Source organism: Cyprinodon variegatus, unplaced genomic scaffold (genome assembly GCF_000732505.1).
Source record: "Cyprinodon variegatus isolate N-32 unplaced genomic scaffold, C_variegatus-1.0 Scaffold878, whole genome shotgun sequence".
In the NCBI taxonomy this organism is placed as follows: domain Eukaryota; kingdom Metazoa; phylum Chordata; class Actinopteri; order Cyprinodontiformes; family Cyprinodontidae; genus Cyprinodon; species Cyprinodon variegatus.
Window position 1 is genome coordinate 102866 of NW_015151331.1, and position 22858 is coordinate 125723.

Genomic DNA, 22858 nt, shown 5'->3' on the forward strand with positions numbered 1-22858 from the left:
GTAAATCCAGACTGTTAACTGGTTTGAAGTTCACTATAAATAAAAACATACAATAATTACAGCATGATGCTCATACCATTATGTTTTACAATTAACAGGGTATGTTCAGGCTAATGTGCACGTCCAATCAAAGTACCTTCTTCAAGATATTTACCTTTTAATACAACTCCAAGCAAGGTTAGATTATTTGAACTGAGCTGTTATATAACTGCAGCTAAAACAAGAATATTGATAATAATTAAAAACATTGTGTCACTAATTTAAAAAGCAAAACTCATATGTTATCATTAAACGCTACACATCAATCGAACAGTGTGTTTTACACATAATAAACATCTAATCGGTGTTTTGGAAATGTGTAATAATACAATAATATATATTAAACTTAAATGTAAGACTTCTGAAAAACTCCTTTTTTTTCTAGACATATTGAATTATCTCCCTGTGATATCCAAAAATCTAAAGTGGGTCAGTGCAATAGAACATTTTAAAGAAATTTTTTAGTACAATAAAATGGAATATGTCTCTGAGAACAAACTGTTCATAAACTGTTGTAGAAAAGAAAATGTCAGCCTGCAAACAGCTCAATATCCTGTATGTGCAAAAGCTGCTGCCATAACATCATTATGAAAGTTGAGGGAGATAAAGCAACCTCGGTGTGCTGCGACAGATGATACACTTTGGAAAGAGAGAGCTCATACTGCTTTTTATTCATGAAGTTTGAAACAGCAGCAACACCTATCGATCAATCTGTTTGATTGCTCAGTGCACTTGCGCCTCACCCCGCCTGTTGCCGCGGACTGACGGGGGGAGCTGTGCGCTCACACCCATATTCAACAGGCTGATGATCCTCTGGGTAAGGCACAGATTGGAGAGCGGTTCAGGCTGCAGACAGACATCGGATATGCGGACTCTTTAATTTGCGCGCAATGGCGCAGGAGCGCAAAACTCCCCCTGCCAATTCAGACTTGCGCTTCAACAAGTAGATTCAAGAACAAAAAAAATATATAGACAGAAAAAAAACTTATAAATAATATCTTTTCATTGCATTTGGACAAAGCAGAAGAGGATGGAGACCCCACACAACGGATCCAACGTAACATCGAATTACACTAACCAGTTTGTCCAGCCGCCGTGGCGCATCGCCCTCTGGTCGGTTGCTTACAGCTCAGTGATTGCTGTGGCCGTGTTTGGAAATGTCATCGTCATATGGATCATTCTTGCCCATAAGCGCATGCGGACGGTAACAAACTACTTTCTGCTTAATTTGGCCTTTTCGGACGCGTCGATGGCCGCTTTCAACACTTTGATAAACTTTATCTACGCTGCCCACGGAGATTGGTACTTCGGTAAAGCATATTGTAAATTCCAGAACTTCTTCCCAGTCACATCTGTATTCGCAAGCATCTATTCCATGACTGCAATAGCTGTGGACAGGTGAGTCTATGAGTTTGATTATCCACACGCAAATTTGTAAATGCGGGTGTACTTCTATTTTAATAAAATTATTATAATCTATACTTACTATACATTACATGGGCAGTCTGATCCCATGTTAAACTGTATTATGCTGGGCTCCATCAGTAGGTCTACTGGGGGAAAAAGCATTTAAAGCAAAGCTAATTTCTCTCTAGTGCCTAAAGACAAATGGTACTTTGTTTGGCTTTCATTTTGGACTAACATTAATTAATCTTACTGTTAGACCTCATTTTTAATTAAAATGCATTTCCTTTTTTTTTTTCTTTCTTAATTTTCTTTTTTTCTCTCTCTTTTGTTAAATTTCCAACAGATGTCATCTTATCATACTTTTCCACATTTAGTTATAATACAACAATACAATATTTGTTATTTTTGTTTGGCAGTGTAAAATTGTTTAAACATTAAAAATGGTGCACAATTTTGTTTGAAATCTATGGAAATGGCAAATGGCTGACGTTTTAATTTATAAGAAACTAAAGTAAAGCATTCTAATAATTTAACATCTTGGACTGATACCCCTGAATCTGATCCAGTTGCCTTCAGAAATCACATAGTTAGTAAATGATTCCTTCTGGTTAAAATACCTACAAACACAAAGAGGGCTCAGAGGAGTTTAGAGAACATATATGAACAAACAACGTCATAAAGAACAAGGCTTTATTTCTGACCTGACACACCAGACAGGTCAGAAATAAAGCTGCTGGGAAGGTTAACTCATGAAACAATATCACAAGATTTGAAGAAGTCATAGAGAACTTATTTGCCATCTGGAAATGAAAGCAGTATGCTATAAAGGGGATTCTACCAGTTTATGGGTGTTCTCTAAATTAACAGGCTATTTAAGGACAAAATGGATAAACAAGATAGACAAGATGTCACCTTGAATGATGTTCAGACATCCACCAGCCTAGGTGGAAGAATCTGTTGATAGGAAAATCACCTTTATAGAAGAGTAGAAATAAGCTGTTAAGCTGTTGCTTAAAGAAAGCCAGTGGGATTCATGTTTTAAGTTTGCCATTAGTGACACAGCAGGCTCATGAAAGACCATACTTTGGTCAGATAACACTGGAATTTTGTGTCCTGACCTACATACACAATCCCAACTGTAATGCAAGGTGGTGACAGCATCAGACTGGGGGCATGCTTTTATTCAGCTTAAACAGATTGGTAGATCAGAGCTAATTAGCAGATGGCTGGAGCTAAATAAATAGATAAATAAAATGTATTTATAATTTATTGGGCTAAAATTATTTAGCAATCTACAATGGACAACATTTATTTTTGTTTTTTTTTGTAAAGCTTGTAGAGACATACCCAGAAGTCTTATTATTGCAGCAAAAGATAAAATATTAAAGGATCGAAATGATCTTTTGTTAGGCTTTGAACCTTTTTAGACTGTTATCGTTGCATAAAAAACCTCATATAAACTTACTTACTATTGGTAATTCAGCTCTATTTCAGCAATCCTCCAAAAGCGCTTGTTCTTTTTGGCACCTCCACCTATATTTCAAATAATCTGTCTTTTTTACCCCCTCTATGTTAAACCAATCATCAAAGACTTAGTAAATCAGGAAGCAGCCACAGACGTGTTCTTCAAAAAATAACTTGCAAACTACACATGGAGACAAATGGTTGCACTCGGTATATAGTAGAGGTGAGTATTGGCATGAGTGTTGCAATTCAATACTTGTTGCGATACTTGGGTCAAGATACGATATTATCACGATATTGCAGTATCACTATATATTGCCATATTTTCCCCAGCTATCAAAATCAAATGATGAGATAAAACAGCAAGTGCTGTATATTTTTATCAGAAAATATTGATTAGGTATTATTATCCATGTTGTTTGGGGTTTTCTTCCACTGTGACTGCCTCAAGTACAGATTTGGTGCTGCACGCACAGTTAAAGGGCTCCACTGCGCTTTCTGCCAGAGTGGTGGTGCAGAGGTAGCCCTTTTTCCCATCAATGTTTTATGTAACCATTTTTTTTTTAAATCGATACTAAGAAGTGAAAGATCGATATTATATTGGGCAGCCGAATATCACGATATATCGCCAAAACGATTATTTCCCACACCCCTAGTATATAGGAGCTCCATAACCCAAATGAACAACAGTGCTTAGTCCTTAAATATGACTCAATTTCATCTGTTACAGTAGCTGATGAGAAAGCAGTGCAGGTTAACTAATCAGACTTTGAATTGCTTCACCTCAATACTAAAGTGTTGCTAAGCTATGCTTCTAACACAAAAATACTCATTGTCCCATTTCGTTTTTTTTTTATCCAGTAAATATGAATGTTGATTTGCTTAAATGCACTTGTTGATTCTCACAAAAATGTTTGTTATCAGTGGTGTGTAAGCAACTGCATGTAGATTAGATTTTAGTGGCTCGTGGGGCAGAGGCAGCATCACCACAATAACACCAAATATCTCTCTTCCGGCACCATAAATAAGCAGTATTTAATGGTTAATAAATATTTTGTGCAAAAGGCAAAATTTCATTATTTAAATGCCAAATATTGATTTAACATGCATAAATAATTATTGCATGACATAGGACCTTTAAGTCAGGTGGGCTGAGTGCATATGGTGCTATTTCTGTCACATTTTTATTTGCGAATACAATTAAGAGCAACTATCTAACCCTTCTTTTTGTTGATCTAGCCCATAAAAACCCAGGAAAATATATTGGCATTTGGATTTTAGTGATAAAATGTGTATTTTTAAAGGCACTGTAACTTAGAAAGTGAAATTGTATCTAGGTATCTTCCACATATTAGTTTTTAATAATGTAATGCAATTAGATTGGATCAGCAGCTTGTGAATGGGAGCAGAGCCAGCGTGTTAGAAAGAATCCCCCCACGTTGTGTTTTTTTCCTGCTCTAAGCCTCTTGTTTTCTGTCACATGCAGTCATCTTTTTTTTTTTTCCATTTCACACATTCCTTTTCCTGTCTCTCTTTTTTTATACTGTTTACTTCTTGTCTGTGGCTTCCAGTTATTTGGAAATACAATTTTGTTTTGGCTAGGCTTTGATCATTGAACCATCATATACCATAACGTGCATTAGGGATTAAATTTAGGAAGGATGCAGCCACTGGCTAAATATGAAGAAAAAAAAAAGAGCCATAGCAGAGGGGCAGTGTGCTTACATTTGCTGGGTGTGCAGTGATATTATTCTAGGTGTATTTTCCATACAGTGCTTCCCATTAACGTACAGAGAAAACAATGTTTTTCTTTGGGAAGAGCTAACTGTCGCGCAACAGCATCTACTATAAATTGGTATTTTTGGCCTGCAGTGTCCCTTGAATTGCACAAACTGTTTACTTAGAAAGAGAACATTGCCATGACCTAGCCTACATGATGCAGATGTAACCTTGAGTCACAGTTTCCTTAACCCTGGTATGGTGCCGTTTCCGCTCTGATGTCTTGAAATGGCAGAAGCCACAGTTCGTGATCATCTGTGAATCTGTCCTTCCTGCTAACTGTCTGCAGGCATGCATGTTTTAATGGGGACTTCTGCAAAAGAAAGAGTTTTCTGTGTAAAAGGTGAAATCACAGCAGGTGATCCAACTGTTAATCAGGAATGAACATATGTACAGCTCATTTAAATTTAGAAGACAATAAATGTATATAACTGTATCTATTACAAATAATAAACTATCTAATACAGTTTATTATTAACCTGACTTCTTTTAAGTGCAAAATTCCTCTTTAAAGAAAATATGATGATTAAAATGTGCCAAAAACCTGGCTTTATTTTCAGAATAGATAAAAGCTTAAACTGTTTAGATGCTGCTTTTTTTTCTTAGATATAGTTTATGATCATGTAAAAAGCTCTCCTAAATCTTAAAGCCTCTGGTGAAACCTGATCAGTCATGCAGATCCATATTCAGCCGTGCAGAACAGTTTCAGCTCATATGCACTGTGTGCTTCAGTTCCCTCCACATCCTTTCTTTTGGATTTAGGTCAGGAATTTGACTTGGCCATTCCAAAACATTAACTTAATTTCTCTTTATCTATTCCAATGTAGAACCACTTTTGTGTTAAGTTTTCTGTGTCTTTTACATGACCCACTTTTTGTTGAGATTTCTTTCACAAATTTTGAATTATTCTATATATTAACCATAATCCCAAACCATGATATTAATATTATGAATTTCATTCCTGGTATTGAGTTATTATATTTTTTAAGCAACTGATATCCTTTAGGAAGTATAGTTTTAACAATAATAGAAAACTGTCTTTGGCAAAACCAAACATTATTTTAATAAACAATGATACTACCTTTTAACAAAACCTATTTTGCAAATTTTAGTAAGTTGGCCTAGTCTGACAACATTAAATACAACTCCTTACTTTTTTCTGATACGACTAGCAAACAGTTTTAGTAATAGCTTTTGATGTATTTTATGTTTATAATGTTGTTGCTATTTAACTGTTTGGTCTTGATAGTGAACTCATATACTCTATAGACATTAGTATGGCTTTATGAAAGAAAGGAATTTAGTGCTCCTTAGGTGATACTTGGGAATCTCTATAAGCTTTAAATTGCATGTGACATATTTTTCCTATTACAAAATGCATATATATGACAAAATTACATTGATAAAATACTGTTGAAATAAATGTGCCAGCAATGAAATGAGCTGGTATAATGCCATTATTCTTCAATTTTAAAATCAAAGAGAGATGACACATAGTCAGAAGTAGGTGAGCTGTCATCATATAGCAGGGTGCAAGTTTATGGTGTTGCCCTGTATGTGATGGAGCCGTTAGTAGAGCCGCTAGAAGAGCCGACAGCACTAAGAAAAATACACATAGTTGAAGCAGAGCAGCATGGAGGAGTATCAGCGGACCCAATGGATTTTAGGACTTAAAAACACAACAATGTTGTTCAACCTTAGAATCTATGACATACTCATTTGAATATGCCATACACATTTATGTTTTAGACTTATGATGTATTTTTAGACTTGTATTTTAGACTTATAATTAGTATTGCGCCGATACCAGTATCCGGTGGGGCCTGCGATTCAGGACTAAAATGGTGGTATCAGTATCAGCGAATACTGACAAATAGGGCACCGATACCATTTTGAGAGCCAAAAGTTTATTCAACTATTGTCACCCATTCCAGGTAGGCAATAAAAAGTTCTACTGGATTCACTTTGTATTTGTCTTTTTCCTGCTTCACAAAGGTAGGCAGCAGCTTGACAAAGCCATGATGGCAATTATTTTACATCCAAGTAGTATGCAGTTCTTCATATATATACACACACATCAATTTCAAACAGATGGTATCGGTATTGGCCAATACTGCACAACTAGGTATTGGTATCAGAGCCAAAAAATGGCATCGGCGCAACACTACTTATAATGTCTTTTTTCAAATTTAAATCAATACTAAAACACACAAAGTAGGACAATTCAAGGAAACCATTGAAGTGTTTTAAAAGTACAATCTTATCTTTAAAAAAAAACATTTTAATCCTTAATGTATATACTATGTTCATACCATATAATTGCTGAAACAATTGATAGCATCTGAATATACAGACTAAAAGCACAACTTGTTTCTGATGGACTTTCCAGAATAAAGATTTTTCAGTTTGATTATGAATGTATCAGTTATTATAAAAGTATGTTATAAATTAATATACTACTACAATCAAAAATAGCCAATTCATTTGAATGCTGGTCAAATGATTCATGCTGATGATTTGCTTATTTATTAGGTGTTATTTATTTGCTTATCTGTGAGACTGGACATCTGGATTGGCTGTTAAAACCCAGTTTGTCTCAACCACTAAAAAATATCAAAAACTTAGATTATAATTTCAATCACAGTTTGAAATTATAATCCAGCTAAAACAGACACTGAATATTTATTGCATTTGTCAATCACACAACAAAACACATCAGCAAGATCGTATCCAGGAGCAACGTTTGAATAAACAATTCAGCATTTAAACTAGTATTCTCGCCTAGGGAAAAATACCTGTTGAATAAATTGAAACTAGTCTTTACTACTTCATTTGCCACAGTTGTGAAGACAAGTTGAGGTATGGGTTTGCATTTCAGGGAATGGAAGCAGCAAAGGTCTCACTCTGTCAGCGGGTCTGGCTTCACAGACAGCAACACAGGGACTTTGTAGAATCTTAATTTGTTATTACTCACAGCCACATTGAGCGTGTAAGGCCAGCTTAGCTGTTGGTCTTTCCTATCCAAGTTTGAGAGCCTTGGATAGGAGAGACTCCGCATGGTGGAAACTATGGAGCTACAGTCCTACTTTGGTGGTGAAGTGGCTGCATTCTAAGCAGAGCATCATTTCAGGACTGAGGCAAAACATGACTAAAAGCATTTTAGCTAATTGACTGGGACAGCGTTGGAACAGCCAAAAAAATAGACAGCTGTTTATTCAAATTGCTCCTTCACTGCTCATCAGTACCTGATCTGGTGTGCAGCATGGATCCAGTGTAATGCAACAACTTTTACACTGTTACGTGTTATGTGATGAAGCATTTTAGTTGTGGTCCCTGCTACTCTGAAGCATTTCAATCAGCAGTTTGAAAATAATGAAGAGTCCAGAATGGGTTTTTTGTAACTGCTCATTTCAGAGTCTCAGAAGTGCTTTCAGTGGAATCCTCTATTAATCTTCCTTAATTCATCCTGGGAAGACACAGAGAAAAGCTGCAATTACAAAAAAATAAAATCTAGACTCAGACCTACACTTAGACTTAGACTTTAGACTAAGACAAACTTTATTGTATACAGAAATTTAACAAAACGAAATTTCATTTTGTACCGCTCTCATGAAATTTCCATTTCTTAAAGTGCAGCAGTGATTAAATGTAAACATTGGAAGAAAAACACATGGTGTAAAAAAAAACAGAAAAAACGCAATGATATGGTCAGTTTGATGCAAAGACTGTTTGATTTGGAATTTGGAACATTTAGCATTTTTTTCCCAGTTTTTCAGTTTTTTACAATGTTCAGCTTTCTGATGGCTGTGGGGAAGTAGCTGTTTTGAAAAACTTTAGAGGGGGGCTAACATTTTTCCAAAATGATTTATTTATACACGTAACACAATTGTATTCTTCCACAATTTCTATCTAAGGTAAACCAGCTGATTGTGAGGACTCATTGACTCTCTGCAATCCCTCGCACTGAGCAGGCAGATCTGCCTGGTTGAGATTAAAACCAGGCAGATCTGCCTGGTTCTGAACCAAGCTCAGTGTGAGAGGCCATCTGCTGAGGCCGACTGGGGTTTGAGGGGAAAGAAGCAGATAAAGAAGTCTTCTGCTCGGGACCCGGCAGAAGATTTCGATGCTTTGAATCGGCATTCGCTCTCATGAGTAACCTAGAAAAGGGTTAGTCTTTCCCCAGGGCCCGGACACTGGTGATGGGATAAGCCAGAGGGTGAGTGGGACAGAATAATCTGAGAATGAGGGAGGAGATGGGCTGGAAGCGGGGTACATTTTTGTTTGCGTGCGGGATAGAGAAGCTAGGCCAGGAGCTAAATAAAGGGGATCTTGAAAGATTATTGGCTTTGGAGAAGGTGTGTTGCAGGAAAATTAAACATTGTTTTAAATAGAGCTGGAATGATTCGACAAACATTTTAACTAACTCAAATCCTAAAATTATTTAAGGCAAATTACAGATATCTGCCTTAAAGCTTCTTAACTTCAGTTTTACTATTCAGTACACTGAGTTGATGTTCACAGCAATGGAGGGAGACACTGGGGGACAAAAGGAAGAGCAGAAACAACAGAGCATAACAAAAATGTGGAATCACTTTTGTGCCCTGTGTACTGCAAAATTGCAACATCTGTTATAGTGGATCCCCTCACCATCATGGGACATTATATCCGCTTACCGCATCCCCCTGTGATTCTGTTCACATCTAAATCACTTAGTCTGTGGAACAAGACAAATAGAATAGAATAGAATTGAATAGAATAGAAAAGAAAACCCCTTTTTTGTCCCACAATGGGGAGATTGTTGTGTTTATAGCAGCGAAGGTTGTAGTAGAAGTGGTCACACAATGTGCACCTTAGAAAATCATATAAAAATAAATGATAGGAAAATAAAACAAATAGAGTATTGTACTGTACATCGTTTTACAACACAACACTATCTGGAGAATAAACATGTTATGTGCTAAGAAAAAGAGGAGTGTCTGATACATAAGAAAAAGAGCTTATATCGGAATTTAATTTACTCCTAATTGTTTTTGTTAGTCTAAATTGATTTTTTTCTTCTTCTCTGTTTAATACAAAAGTTTCAAATAAAGAAAAGATATATTTACCGTACATCTTTATTCTTAATTTAAGTGGGGTAAATGGAAGCTTAATTTTGCATGAGTAAGAGATGTTACTCTCTGCTTGCAGTCATTGACTGCCAAGCCTCATTTGACTACATGTCAGTGGTTGGATCTTTTTTTGTTTAATTCACTTTTTGATTAATCATAAGAATGTTGATTAGAGTACACTAATCTTAAACTGCAGCCCTAATATTTAATTGGTCTAGATGTATTGCTGGAACTAAACTTACTTATTTATGGAATTTCATGAAATAACCATAAGATCCCTTGAATAAAAATTTTCATTATAAAAACACTATGTGATATTAGTACACAAAATAAAGAATTAGCACTTTATTCCAAAAAAAAAAAAAGTTAAAAAACAATCCAGTGGACTAAAAAACAATCCACTGGGTCCGAGACCCGCTCGTGCAGTTCAATTTGCATATTTTCTTAGCCAAAACAAAGTGCTTTTGGTCCACTCTAAAAAACCTTAAACTGTAGTGGATGGGAAGTATCTTAAAACTTGGAACAAAGTCCAGAGGATTGTTTTATATATATATATATATATATATATATATATATATATATATATATATATATATATATATATATTTTTTTTTTTTTTTTTTTTTTTGGAATGACTGTGACCTGGATGACTGAGAATCTTTACCACCAACTTTTTCTATTTAACCTCAAAAAAGCTTAAGTGCAACTGTAACAATAGTACATCTCACCAGGTCACAGTCTATCAAAATTATTCCTTTATTGATTACTCCTATAGATTCTGTTTTTTTTTTTTTTATTATTATATCATTTCTTAAAATCCTTTTTTCTATTTCCACTACGATATAATTTCCTTTTGTGGCCTTATAAGATATCAAGTTCAGCATGAAAATGTGTACAATAGACTTCTTTTTTTTTTTTTTATATATTTCACAGTGTTCATGTGCAAAGCTGATCTTTTAACTTTCTATCTCTTTCCTGCAGATACATGGCCATAATCCACCCTCTGAAGCCTCGTCTCTCAGCAAAGGTCACTACGGGAGTCATCGTCAGTATCTGGAGCCTGGCAGTGGTTCTGGCTTTCCCTCCGTGCTATTTCTCAGACACCCGAGCTCTACCCCACAGGACCATCTGCTATGTCGCCTGGCCTCGCAAAGAAGATGACCTCTTCATGTGAGAAAAGAATTGCTTCTTGACTAATTGCTGCTTCTCTTTATCAAACTTTCAGAGGTTTAGAAATGTTATCTTGATCTATCATATATGTTTTGTTTAAATTATTCTTGCAACTTTTTATGCAAACTAGTGAAAAGTTAATTATGTTGTGATGAAATACAACAACATAAACCTCTTCTTGTTAGTTTTTACTGGAAGTATAGCTTAAGTAAATTTGCTAAATCTAATACTGTTATTTTTCTTTTTTCAACCCAAGATTAAAATAATAGATCTTTACACCCAACAACACTAAGACTTTCTTCAAAAAAATAAAAAATAAAAAAAACCAAAACAAAACCAAGCAATTAAAGTTTCTATAAAAATCAATAAGGTGTTCTGGAAGAATCTTGGTGTCATTGACACATAGCTCAAGTAAATGAGTTGGTATTTTTCACCAACATGTTCTTTGGCATTGGTAAAAAAATCTCAGTAAGGCTTGAGATCATAAATAAAAATTGATATAACTAATCTTTATTCAAAACAGTAAGCTATCTGTTGTGCAAAGGATTTTATTGGTTGGAATGTAATTTGTGTCCACTATTCAACCATCAAGATGATCATTTAGGTGTTGTTAAAGAATTTTGAAATAGTTATCCTGCTTGATCATCTGCAGCAGCCAAGGGGTGCAAACACTATTGACATACAAAAATTCACAACAAATTCAATATGACTTGGAAACACAATAATGAAACTAGCAATTTTTTTTTGTGTTATCTGATTTTTTTTTATTTCATAGTAAATAGAGGAGGTACTATGCTCAGTTGCGTGTCCCTTTCCATTTGACAAATCTGCTTTTTATCAGGCTTGGTATTTCTTATACTCATTTCTAATTTTTATAAACAGCGATACCTTTGTATTCAATCTAATATAAGGAAGTTTTAACAGAACAGAGCTAAGCATACATTGAAGCGATCATTTTTAAGAAAATACCTTCCATCAAAACTCTTGTCTTGGACCAGTCTGAAGCTAAACTTCTTTACACCCTTTATTTTTTCATTACCAAGAGTTTGATTTTAAAGACTTTTCATTGTCATCGCAAACGTTTGAACCTCTTGTTTCTACAAAAAGTTTAATGATAAGATTAAAATAATTAATACGAGGTAAATGTTCATGGTTCTGACACTTTCACTTAAACAAAAGTTCATCTACTGAAACCACTTTCTCACAGTTAAAAGGAAAAAAGTTCCAAACAAATCACTTATATAAAAGTGAAAGCAAATAAAACAAACGTCATAGTGTTTTTGGTTATAAGGATGTTTTTATAAGAATACTGTTATGGTTCTCCCCATTTGGGACTGAGTTTTTAGTTTTCAGTTATCAGCTGTTCTGTTTTGTTGATCTTTGGTTTATGTTGCATTATATTCAAGCAGTCTTTATCTGTTGCCCCCTTGTGCTTGTTTCCTTTCCCCTTGGCTTCCTTGTAGTTAGTTCCACTCACACTTGCTCCATATTCAGCTCATTAGCCCATCCTTTGTTCTGTTCCCCTTATATACTCCCCCTCTGCAGTCACTCAGTGCTAGTTCCTTGTTGTTGTTTGTTGTTCCCTCATCTCTGGCTTACCTCATGAGTTTTCCCTGATGCTTTTTGGTTTTTGATTCCTAGTCTTTTCGATTTTTGGTTGTCTGCATTTGTTCTTCATTAAACCTTGGAGATTCACCTCTGCCTCGTGGTCTCTGCATTTGGGTCCTCAAAAACCTGCATCCCACTGCAACAACTATTTGTTTTAAGGATGATACGGTTGTTCTGTCACAATTGGTTGCTTTTGACTTAGAAAGCTTTTATTGTAGCTTTCTTAGCCTTTATAAAACACCACTGCCTGTTTACATCTGCAAAGTTCTCTATATAATAATCAATAATTGAACTTTATTGATCTCACATTGGAGAAATTTACCTCTGCATTTAACCCATCCCCCTGGGGAGCAGTGAGCTGCCACCATTGGGCACCCGGGGAGCAATCGCGTGTTAAGGGTCTTGCTCAGAGTCTGGGGGAGTGGATTTTGAACTCACAACCTCAGGATTCCAAGCTCTATGGCCTAACCACAAGGCCACCACTCCCCACCTGGTGTGTCTTGTTGAGCAGTTACATGTCGTCAAAGTAAACAGGAGGTAGCTCAGCATACTGTACAGTAATGAGTGAGCCAGTGCTGAGGATGATAGAGGAGATGGTGTTGTGGATTTCAACAGTCTGAGGTCTGTTGGTGAGGAAGTCCAGGACCCATTTCCCCAGTGTGGAATTCAGCCCAAGAGAGGAGAGCTTGCACACTAAAGTCTGTGGTATGATGATGTTATGAGCTGAGGTGAAATCAAGGACGACCAGACAGAATTTCAGCTCTCCAGGTGAATGAGGGCTGTGTAGAATACCAATGTCATAGCGTCAGCAGGGGATAGTTTCCTCGTGTATGCATGTGGATGTGGGTCCACAATGACTTTAAAGAGGTCCTCGATATGGGACGTCATCTTTAAGCATTTCATGATTAGCGATGGTAAAGCTATTGGTGGGTAGTCATTCAGGCTTGTCACTGTTTAACACTTAAGGACAGGAGTGGTGGACTTGAAGCAGATTGGCACATATTCTAGTGACAATGAAGTGTTAAAGATGTTTGTCAACACCTGAGGTAGCTGGTGTTCTGCCCCTTAGTACCTGCGCCGGGATGTTGTTGGGGCCTGCAGCCTTATGGGGGTTGATTCCTTGACGGCCTGCCTCACATCCACCACGGTCACATGGAAGTGTATCGGACCAGGAGGTGCTGGTCTGGTGCTGGTGGGGGAGTTGTAATCCTCAAAGCTGGGTCCGTAAGGAATTTTGCATCTCTGATGTTTGTAGCCTTTGATGCCCTTTCAAATGTGCATAATTTTTGGGTCTATGTATTTGATGAAGAAGAGGTGAGAGAGACGTGTAAACAGTCAGCAACCTGCAGGCAGCTTTTTGGAAATTAAATTTAGACATTTGAAAGCATCTTCTTGACTTCTTCAAGCATACGATATCTCTCTGTGACAAAAAAGCTAAATTTTTGTTAAGTGAAAAAGTACTATTGCTCTTGTGGCTCAATCTGAATACCTTACATTGGTAAGTAAACTTAAGCTATGGTGAAAGATTGTGTGGGCACCATTTACATGCAAATCGAATGCCTCAGTCTCCTTAAACCCCAATCGGCCATGACAGATGGCCACTCAAACTGAGCCTGGTTCTGCTGTAGTTTTCTTTAATTGAAAAGGGGGTTTTCCTCTCCACTGTCACTTCAAGCATGCTTGGTGTGAAGGACTGCTTTCCAGTCAATCAATTTATGCAATCAGCTAGTTTTCCGTAGATAGAAAATTTTGAACCAATCTGACTGTATGTTCCAGTTGAATTGTTTCTGTTAAGTGCCTTGAGATGACATGGGTTGCGAATTGGTGCTATAGCCCTTATTTTGATGTCAGTTTTTTCACTATAGACAGTGACATTTGTGTTCCAACATCTTTTAATAAATTATGCATTGGTGGATTATGGGTTTGTCATTTGTATTTTACCAGTGTTTTGTTTTTTTCTAAGGTATGGTGTTTAGATAAAATTGCTTTAAAAGTTAAACTGATTTTGGAAGCTATTAAACAAACCAAACGGGAGGATATTTTTGTGTTCTCTAACTCACACAATGGTATCTGTTACTGCAAGTTAACGTCAAGCGAATACCTTGAAGCTAATGGCTGAAGCTGGCTAAATCTAACAGCTGAAGTTGGCCTCACCAAAATAACCTACTTAACAAAGAGAAATGCTGCAGAGAAATGATTCACCAAGTAGTATTACAAGAAATGGTTCTGTATAGATCAGCGGTAAATCATACTGGGGTGTGATAGAGATGGTTCACTCAATCACTTTACAAATCAGTTTGTGATTCTTTTATGTTGTGACTGAGCTGAAATTTCCTGTCAGCCGACCTACAATTGAGAGTCAATACCGCTGAATCCCTCACATGATTTATACATGCTGTCACTGTCTTGTGGCCTGAACAAATCGTGCCCTCAGTCATGCAGTATGTACATCACACTGAGAGTGGCACAGTTTCAGCTGTACACATATATAGCTATGATTTTTTGTATATATAGCTATGAAGTAACACATTTTTTAAATCTAAAAGTCAAAAAATTACTTCTTTTGATTGACTTCCAATTGCCAAAATATTTTAAATAAGGTAAGACAAGAGCTTGAAAAGTCAGTTTGATATCCATTACCTGTTTTAGCTTTTATGGAACATAAAAGGCTGTTAAAGTTTTATGATTAGCATATTTAATGTCACAAAAGTTAAGCTTATTGTTACAAGTATGGGTATGTTATGTGACCAAAGCAGACTACTTTTATTGAAAAAAAACAAAATTGTACTTACATGAGCTAAGTGATTTGGTGGACGAATCTTTCCAACAAATCATATTAATGTACTGGTTCTAGTGATTAGTTTTACTCAAAATATGTGCTTCCACCACTCTCTTGGACTGCTCTATTCAAAACTGTTTGGAAAAAGAAGGAACATTCAGCTGAACCTTCCAAGCTGATTAGTCTAAGTGACACCCAATAATGGGAAAACATTAAATAGCAGCAGATGTGAATGCTTGCTGTATTGTTGCTGTATTGCTTTTCCTCTTCCCAGGATGAAATCATAGAGCCGCACAAAACGTGAAATGTGATAGCAGCAGCTACATCCTCCTGTGCTGCCATATTTGTTTTGGTTTCACTGTGGGCTCAGCAGGTCTTCGTTTTTGTCACAGTTATGTGTCCCACCTGAAACTATAATACTGCAACATGACTGTCAGAGCCGTTTTGGGACAGTCTGGAATGGTTGAAGCGGAAATGGTATAAGATGGATTCCCGTGTTTGTGAACACACAATTACCACGGGAATTCAGCTTGCAAGCAAGATTACACTGACATAATTTCTCCATTAAGATCTTTCTTTTTTGAGACAGTTTGCTGAAAAATCCTCAAAGCGAAACAGGCTGTGCTTTTTCAGTACAGTGCTATTCAGATCCAATTCAGATCTATTTAGTTCAGTCCAATCAAGGCAGCGCTTTTTTCTCTTCACCCACCAAAAGTAGTCCAAACTGATGTCAAATTTCTCACTGTTGCTGCATCCAAGCAGCTATGCAACATTTTACCCTAGGAATGCTGTTGTTGTGCAGCTAAACTCTATACCTGTCTGCAATCTGGTGTTTTCCTTGACTGTTTATAATTCATGTCGATGAAAGATACTGGAGGTACTCTTTTTATCAATTGCAGTCAACCTCGAATGGTCAATTTCTAACAAAATAATATCCCACTTGTTTCACATGTGTTTTTCATTATGCCTTTAATCACAAGGGAATGTGAAATACTGCCTATTTGTCAATATCAATATGCTTTTCTTCCACTGTCTTCATTTGACAGAAAAGCATTCCACAAGAGCTTTAAGCTTCGTGGATGCTGAACTCTCCAGCGCTATAATTGAAGAAAAAAATTAAATTGAACTACAAAGTGGTGAGCAATTCCTCTACAATTATGCCAAAACCTTCCTGATGGCTTAACTCTGTGTGATCATGATGGGAATTTTTGTTTTGTTTTCCAAAATCAGTTTTGGAGGCCTTAAACCTGTAACCGAAGGTAGGGAGGAACATGAAGAGGACAGATTAGGGACAAAATATTTTGTCGTTTAGCTCCTATCATTTTGTTGTACTCTTAAAGCGGAAGGTAGTGAACTAGGATCTTTTTGGTCCTTCCTTGTGCAGCCAGTTATTGCTCTAAACCTAAAGTCATAACCTGCACCTACACAATGTATAAACCTAAAAATCTTGTAATGCTCTACTACACCTTGTACCATTTTCTTACTTTCTCCTCAGGTATCATATCATAGTGACAGTTCTAGTGTACGTGCTGCCATTAGTGGTGATGGGAATCACTTACACTATCGTGGGGATGACACTCTGGGGTGGTGAGATTCCTGGAAATTCATCTGATAATTATCATGGACAGCTCAAGGCTAAAAGGAAGGTAAGCAAGTTTAATGTTGGCTTTACTTTGGGGTTGAAATGAAGCATGGCTATGGTGGCTCAAACAGAAGCTGGACATTTAAACTAATATGCTGCCAACTTGAAATAAAGTGTGGTTTTGATCTTATCTGCCTCAAGCTTGTTTTATGCTTTACGCATCTGCGAGGTTCGTGGAAAATTTGTAGCTACGCAGACGGATCTGCTTGGAAACAATGGCGAGTTTGAAAATATGAGCATCTAGAGACATTTCCTGATTTAGCCCATAAATATCACCAAACACTCCAGGAATGAAATGACTGTCACTCTCAAACGACATGAAGAGGCTTCGATAAAGTTATAAATGGCTGTGTTTTCTACTTCTTTGTGTAGTGGTGTTGTCAGTTTGCAGACACCCCTCCAAAGCTGACCAGATCAGGGGGAAAGCCGCACAGAGTATAAATGCTGCACACGATGTGACAGGTGGTTCACTTTCTGCGCAGAATGTCTTTGCATCAAGCATAAAGAGCACTTCAGACTCCCAAGTAGTAAGCTCCTCTTTGAGGTTTAGTTGTGTGATCCCTTTGCCCTTTGGGATTTGGATTTATATTTCTTCCTTGCAATCTTTTTCTGAATAAAGGGAATTCCAGAATACCTATAAACTAAGTTGATAGGTATGTATTCTACAATTGTACTACATATCTAATAAATTCATTCACTAATATTAAGTATAAATATTTGGCTCTTGGGCAGGGGTCTTCTATGTTTTCCAGGGCAAGGACCCCCAAACTGATGGCGAAATGGAGCGGGGACTCCCTAATTATATAAAGTGTATAAAATTGTGTCATCAAACAGATCCTATAGTCATGCTATTACATATGGAGTCATGTAATGAAAATAATTTTGCCCTGGGATTATGATAGTATTTTGGATTCCATGTTGATGGGACAGGTGTTGTGAATGAAACACTACCCAGCTTGAAAGAGCTCCTGTGTGTCACTGAAAGTGTGCATTGATGACAAAAGACATCTTTTGCCTCATATATCTGTTTACTACAGTACGTTGAATTCATGCAATGTACCGTAAATTCTCTAATATAGGCCCGGGCCTTTATTTCACTCAAGTGCATCGCGGTCCAGGCCTTTATTGGATAGAGGCCAGTATTAGAGACAGGCCTCTATTGCTATTTGAGCAAAACAGACTACCAGTGGAATTAATAAAAATGAGATTTTGTGTCTATTTGAACCTATAAAACACTAGGTTCATTTATTGAAAAAGTACAGTTACCATGTCTCGCTTGGTTTGAAGTAAAAAAAAAATATAAAAATCCTCCAATTCTGTTTAATTCTCCTCCTCAGTTTCCTCCTCCTCTTCATCTCTCCCTTTAATCTCCTCATCACTCGCGCTCCTCCTGTTCTGCTGCGTGTCTGTTCTCTTCCTCGCGCAGACGGGCAGCAGCAGGGCTTGTCGTTCAGCTGCGCAGGGCTGTGGTACTTGTATGTTACTTACTACCACAAGTATAATGTTGAGGTATGCCCAGAAAAAAACGTTTATAGCCCCGGCCTGTATTAGAGACCGGCCATTATTTACCTCCTCTGACAGCGAGACCGGCCATTATTAGAGACCCGGCCGCTATTGGAATACAGGCCAATATTAGAGAATTTACGGTATATTTATAGACATTTCAATTAGTGAAAAAAATTGCAGGGGGGGAATATAAGACAAAAAGTCTAATCAACCAAAACTTTCGCTACCGCCATGCAGTACCTCCATGGACCCCCAAGGGGTCGCGACCCCCTGTTGAAGACCTTCGCTTTAGGGCTTTATTCCTCTCTTTTCTGTGTCTATCGCTATAGGACTTATCTGTGTGTGAAAAGTTTGTATATCTTGCTTGTATGTATGGATCAGTGCATTAGTTGCAACTTCCTCTTCCCTTCTATCTGGCGGCATATCTATTTTTAGCACATTATTACCAGTACCTAAAGGGCTGAAGTGAGACAATTACTATATCATTCTTGTTAAATGTCATGATATAAAAAAAACTAGTCAGGAGTGGAGCTAGAGCAGTGATTATCAACCTTTTTTGAGTAATGGCATACTTTTTTGTATTAACAAAATCCTCGGGCAACCAAAATGACACAAAATTAAATATTATGTAGTAAATAATATAGTTTCTAAATGTATTTATACTGTACTCACTTAGTGTGAATCCTGGGTCTGTTTCGATGAACACAAAACAGATATCCTCGCAGGAATGGCAGAAAGACACACACAACACAACTGTCTGCCTCAACAGTTCTCAGTCTCTGTTTTTAGTTTTTATGTCAGCTCACATAGATATGTGGTTGAAAACGGGAGCAATGTCAAAATCCCTTCAAAAGATAACCAAAAACTGTCTAAAGGAAGATCAACAAAGTTTAGCTTTAAACCATGATCCTGTTTCAATTCAGTGAGTTCCTTTTGCTCCTTTAAAGTCATGTCCTTTCAAGCCACGGATACTTAGCTATATGGGTCCCTAACTCAGTCAAGGCATTCTGTGAAAGCTGAATAGAAATAAAAATGACAACTTCTCCTCAAGAGTTATTAAATGTGTGCCAATCTCCACTTCTCTGTGAGTGGGAACATCTCAAGGTTGCCATTAGGGGTGGGTATTGGCAAAGAAGTCATGATTCGATTCAAATCACGATTCACATGCCACGATGCGATTCTATCACGATGCACCACGATACTTGAAATATTGCGATGCATCGCGATGCGTTGCGATATTTTCACTGAACACTGTAAGAAAAAGATACAGCCATTACCAATGGCTGACTTGCTGGGTATGATCTGGATAGTGTCTTCAATTGATACATAACTGAAAGCAACTGCATTCGTACATAGCTGTATTTATTGAAATGAAAACAAATACTGGACACAAATATTACTATTACTGGTGTGGACACACTGACAAAAAGATCTTAGGATTCAAAAAACTTAAAATAACAAAATAATGATAATCAGTGCCGTTTACATGGGCTCAGTGGTCCTTTAAACCAATGAAATGAAAACATTCAAATGTATGACATTTCCCCTTTTGCAAATTACGTGCATCATATCAATTTCATTTTTACCTTCTTTGTTTTTAAAGCGAATTTTCTCAGTGTCCTCCATGTTTTGTTTACAAATGACTCGTCACAGTATCCCGCGGCCAGAAATGCTTGTGACACAAAGCAGCAGGCGTCAACACATCCGCAGCGACATCTGCTGGACTGGAAGTTGTATTACACTTGGTTTGGCTGATGTGCGCCAACCATTCATGTATTTAATTAGTTCATTTTTTAAAATTAAGAATCGATACTTGGCGTCAAGAATCGATGCAGTAGATCACAAAAATTTTAATCGCGATGCATCGTCATGACGATTATTTTGCACACCCCTAGTTGCCATGCTGCACATGTTGTTGCCAGAGCGCTTGTAGGCAGGTTTTTCATTTTGGACTTGCATCCGTGTGTTCAGATCATTCAGATAATGAAATATATCAGCCAGGTTGCACACCACTCATCGCTTGCAAGCAACTTTGAGTAATCTGAACTCTTGTTAGGCAGAAGTTCCTTTGCAACTCATACACCCGGGGCAGCACTTTGCCATGCAACAGCCACCGGACCTCCATATGGATTTACAAGCTGGCAGTATTAATGTTTCTTTTATTTTACTACGAGTTCAGCAAGAAGGTAGCTAACTATGAGGGATCTCTCATTTACCTTTGTGGTTTTTCTTAAAAAAGTTGCATGTTTGTCATTGTTTTTAAGAAAGCATACAGTAGTAGCCATTTAAAATTTCCTCAATTTCCTTGATGGGCCCTTGGCTTTTCCTTGGCTGATCCCCTGCAATTCCTTTTTAAACATCAGACTTTGCACTAACATATTCTTTCTGTCATGATTTGTGCACATTGACATCTAAAGAGAAGCCGCTTTTTCCTGGTCAATCCCTGTAATTCAGTGAAAGGGTGGAGTCAGAGTAAAAACGTATGCACGCCCATTGGAAGGAGGGGTTACTTCAGTGGCTGGAAGTTGGCTGCCATTTGTCTGGCATTTGACCGAGAAGGGTCCTTTTGAATGGCTGCTACTGTACTATATAGTCCATAGGCTTGTTTTGAACGGATGGGTGTTTCGTTTGGGGATGATGTTTAAGCTTGCTTGGCACCATGACGCTATTGGACAGCTTCTCACAAAGCACAGCGGAATCGGTGCTTTCTCATCCACGGTGAAAGTAAATCCAAAGGAAAGATAGTCTCTGTATTGACTTGCGCCCACCGTCTGGGTCAGAATTTTCTCCAGGGCCATGTTCGGCATTTGCATTTTTCCTTCTCAAAAACTTCTTCATTACTGTCACTAGCTCGTCTTGCTGAGATCCCAAATTGTCACTGTCACTTTGTTGTCTTCACAGGTTTTTATCCGCCTCTGCTGCCACCCATTAAAATAGAAGAGTATTACATCATCTGCTACACTTAATGACAGCACAGATACCCGACAATGGTGAATTAGGTGATTGGTGAATTAGATAATTTCACATGTCAAACCTGACAATCTCTCATGGCACACTAGTGTACCGCAGCACAGTGGTTGAAAATCACTGAGCTAGAGGAAGGGGCAGGGGGAACTGGACTCTGAACTCTGACTGCCCTGCAGAAAGCGTGACATAGGGGAAGAAGAGAAAGATGGATTTATAAAATCAAAAAGGCAGCAAGAAAAATAATAACTGGATGAGTCAGCATAAGGATGGAAAGATTAATCAAATTAAGTAAATTTGAATGTAAAGGACTTAAGTATACTCATTTTAAAATACAAAAGCATAATACAAGGATTTTGAGTTTTTTTTTATGCTACATTGTTTGCAGATTGGAAATTACAAACACACAGCTTATCTCTTTTTTGTTACTGATATTTACTTAAATATATTCAATGTCAAGAAACTAATTTTGCAAATATTCAAGTAAATTCTTTCTCATAGCCTGCTGATGAATTATCTATGCAGCTTGGAATTTATGCTCGTTTTAACTTATATTTAAATGCAAATAATTGTTCAGCCCTAGAGATGAATACAAAGCACCTTTGGTGGTCATAAAAGAAATATGTAACATGAAAAAAACATGGAAATTTATGCTTTATAGCTTTTGTTACATCATTAATTGCGTTCATACATCTGATGATAAAGCATTAAAAACTCATTAAGAGCTAAATTATTTTCTTTACTACATTATGCCCTAGTCTTTGACTCATTCAGATAAATTAAACATGTATTATGTCAACTCTCAAGGATATTAAAAAGAGATTTATTGTTGTAGACTGTTCTAAAATATTTAGAATTGAAGACTGCGCTGACAAAGGTTTCCAAATGAGAATGCTGGCTGCAGCATATTCTTTTGATCCTTAATGTCTTAAAGCAGCAGGTATTGCTCTCTCAACACTTTAGAGAAGAAAACCCTTCAATTCAAGGTAACCCAACCTTTGTGATTGTCACTGGACAGACACTGGAAAGACACAGGGTCTGAAACCAGCATTGTCTTCAGGGTTTTATCCAAAGTGACTTAGTAGTGAAGTAGTCCAAAGTCCTTTAGAAAAAACTGATAAAAATTGCAACATAAAGATGGATGACTGTGACCATTTTAGTGTATTTCTTTTATGGGACAAAGTATTTTTCAACTGATTTTAATATGATTATGTAATATCTAAAATCACATTCCTGTCATACTGGCATATTCTGTCTGGTGACATTTTGGCATTATCTTCAGAGTATTTATATTCTTCAATAGCTTTTGATTGTGTTATGCAGGGCCGGCGATTGCTATAGGCGAGCTAGGCAATTGCCTAGGGCGACAAATGTGTTGGGGGCGCCCTCTAG

General features: G+C 37.1%; 1 protein-coding gene across 1 annotated transcript in view; it reads left to right on the forward strand.

Moving 5' to 3' along the window:
* The first annotated feature begins 814 nt into the window (after nt 1-814).
* The window catches only part of tacr3 (tachykinin receptor 3), a 59543-nt gene continuing 37499 nt past the window's right edge, over nt 815-22858 (forward strand). Inside the window, exons 1-3 of the mRNA XM_015397644.1 lie at nt 815-1437; nt 10779-10967; nt 16850-17000. Of these exons, the coding sequence (XP_015253130.1) occupies nt 1070-1437; nt 10779-10967; nt 16850-17000 (708 nt within the window). The 5' untranslated portion in view covers nt 815-1069. The remainder of the gene's footprint in view (nt 1438-10778; nt 10968-16849; nt 17001-22858) is intronic.